The following is a 2,552-nucleotide window of genomic DNA, read 5'->3' as shown; positions in this document are numbered from 1 at the left end:
TTGTTTCAGCATTTGACCGCCGAAGACAACGACTCGCTATGGTCAAAATAAGCCAATTGCTTTTTGATATAGAATTCGAGGAGTAAAACAGACATATTTAACATAAGCACTGTTAATATTTTACCATTTACTAATAACATTTAATGCGTCTTTGCAAATAATTATATACTGTAAACGAAAACTGTTATTTACATTTCAATTGAATCGGATCGGATAGTATACTGTAATTAAAACAAATAATTATTTGTTTAGTGTTATTTATATAGTGCAAATAAGTATTATACTGTATACGTCTACAAAAACCGTTATTTCCATTTTAATTAAATCGGATTGATGTAACAGTATTGATTTCCTTCATATTAAATATTTTCATTTACTTATTTTTAAATTTCGTTATACTGTAAACCGACTGTATTTCTTTAAGTTCGGTTAACTAATCCCCATTGCCATTGTACAGCGCCTTCATTGTAAAATTAATCTTTATAACCATTTCTGACGGCAGCAGCATCCTTGGAATAATTGTTCGAACCTATCCGACGTATCGATTGTAGACCACCGTGCAAATTAATATCGGTATCTTGCCTCCATTCACCTGGCGTTACCCCTGTTGGCCCATCATTGTCAACAAATTGTAATGGGCAATATTTATTACCATTTGATGCATTTTGTTTCATTAGGAAATTGTGAAGAACGACAATAGACTGCGTTATGAGCACAACCTTCCGTACTTTGGCAATAATTGGCCTCCTCAGAATGCGAAATCTGCTTGCAGCTATACCAAAGGTGTTTTCGATGACTCTTCGTGCTCTCGACAGCCTATAGTTAAACACTCGTTGATCAGTTTCTAAATGTGAAGAAGGATAGGGTTTCATCATATGCTTCTTTAATCCAAAAGCATCGTCTCCAACAAACACATAGGGCAATGTTTTGTCTGAATTTGGGAGCATCTCTCGAGCTGGAATGTTGAGCAAGTTATTCTCTATAGCATGTCCCAAATAACTACATCCATATACACTACCATCACTCTGACGTCCACTGTCTCCAATGTCTACTAAAGTAAATTTATAGTTCGCATCATGTGGTAACGGGAACTAGAGTGGGCGTTGAGGGCAGGTGGTTGAAACACGAGGTTGAGAAAGAAAGTAGACAATAAAGTGTTGATTCATAAGACTGTGTTTTCTTGCTCTTATTTAAATTGTGTGGATACTACAATTGGCGACGAGGATGAACTATAATATAGTGAGTAAACCACACCCATTTCTGGAATCTCCAGGCACGCCCGTTGTTCAGTGGAAAACATGGAAAATAATATTTCAAAATTACTTGTCGGCTGCTGACTTGGAGGGAGCGTCAGCGGGCCGCCGCAAAGCTATCCTGATAGCGTCGTTAGGTACTGAAGCTCAACGGATTTATTACACTGTTTTGAACAGTAGGGCTACTTCGGCTGCCATACCAGGTGCACAGCAGGCAGCAGATGATGATAATGATGAATTTACAAGAGCATTACAATTACTTGGTGACTATTTTGAACCTAAAATTAACGTGGTAGCGGAGAGGTACAAGTTTCGTAGCCGATCCCATGAACCAGGTGAGAACGTTCAAACGTTTGTTTTAGCTCTTAAACACTTAGCAAGTACGTGCCAGTTTGCTGGGTTGCATGACGACATGATCCGTGATCAGATTGTAGAAAAAACAAACTCTACAAGAGTACGTGAAAGATTATTAATGGAGAAAGACTTGACCTTGACCAAAGCTATTCAGATTGCAGAGAGGGTCGAAGCAGCTGAGAAGGAACGGAAAGCGATAGAGGGGATAGCGGTAAAGATTCCTGATGAACTCAATGCAGTACCAATGCCAGTGTGTGCACAAACACAGGTGAACAAAAGGAGCTACCGTAACAATGGTCCTAATGGGGAAGGAAAAAGACGATGTTTTCGATGCGGGTCACAACGCCACCTGGCAAATTCTGATGTATGCCGTCAGTGTTCCAGAGTAGGCCACTTTCAGCGCATGTGTCGGGAAGTTGGTAATGCAAATGTTATGCAGTGTTTCGATGGAGAAGCTAATGGTGAGTGCATGAGGAAGACAAATGTTTCAGTGACTTCGTGTGAATAATGTGAACCTACCTTTTGTTGTTGATACAGCGTCAGATGTATCCCTGTTAAGTATGAAACTGTTTCAAAGACATTTTGTGCAGGAAGCACTGTACCCAAGTGGAGTTAATTTGTTAACTTATACAAGACAAACAATTAAAATTGTTGGGGAATTTAATGCATTGGTTAAGTACAAGTCAAAAATGGCTACAGCAAAGTTTTTAGTAGTAGACCAAGGGTGTTCTATTTTGGGAAAAGATTTAATTCAAAGGCTAGCGTTAACAATTGATGGGTCAACTATGTCATGTTTGACAATGAAAGTTGAGAACTGTGAGGGTGAGGATACCAATATGGGTTGGGTAAAAAATAAGTTTCCCCATCTATTTGGTTCTGATCTGGGACACATTAAAGGTTTTGAGCATACAGTTAAGGTTAATTCCCAAGTGCCACCTGTGCAGC

The 2,552-nt window shown here is 39.0% G+C and overlaps 1 protein-coding gene across 1 annotated transcript; it reads left to right on the top strand.

Annotated features, from left to right (window-relative positions):
* The first annotated feature begins 1,224 nt into the window (after positions 1-1,224).
* On the top strand, positions 1,225-2,115 carry LOC140039471 (uncharacterized). The gene has a single exon (XM_072085074.1). The coding sequence runs from the start codon at positions 1,225-1,227 to the stop codon at positions 2,113-2,115; it is 891 nt and encodes a 296-aa protein (XP_071941175.1).
* Positions 2,116-2,552: the final 437 nt, after the last annotated feature.

Source organism: Antedon mediterranea, chromosome 2, assembly GCF_964355755.1.
Source record: "Antedon mediterranea chromosome 2, ecAntMedi1.1, whole genome shotgun sequence".
NCBI lineage: Eukaryota > Metazoa > Echinodermata > Crinoidea > Comatulida > Antedonidae > Antedon > Antedon mediterranea.
Note: the sequence above shows the minus strand (reverse complement) of the source record. Positions and strands in the feature narration are given on the sequence as shown.

What these genes read in the sequence shown, in the direction of transcription:
- LOC140039471 (XM_072085074.1), top strand. Translation starts at nt 1,225, where the DNA reads ATGAACTATAATATAGTGAGTAAACCACACCCATTTCTGGAATCTCCA.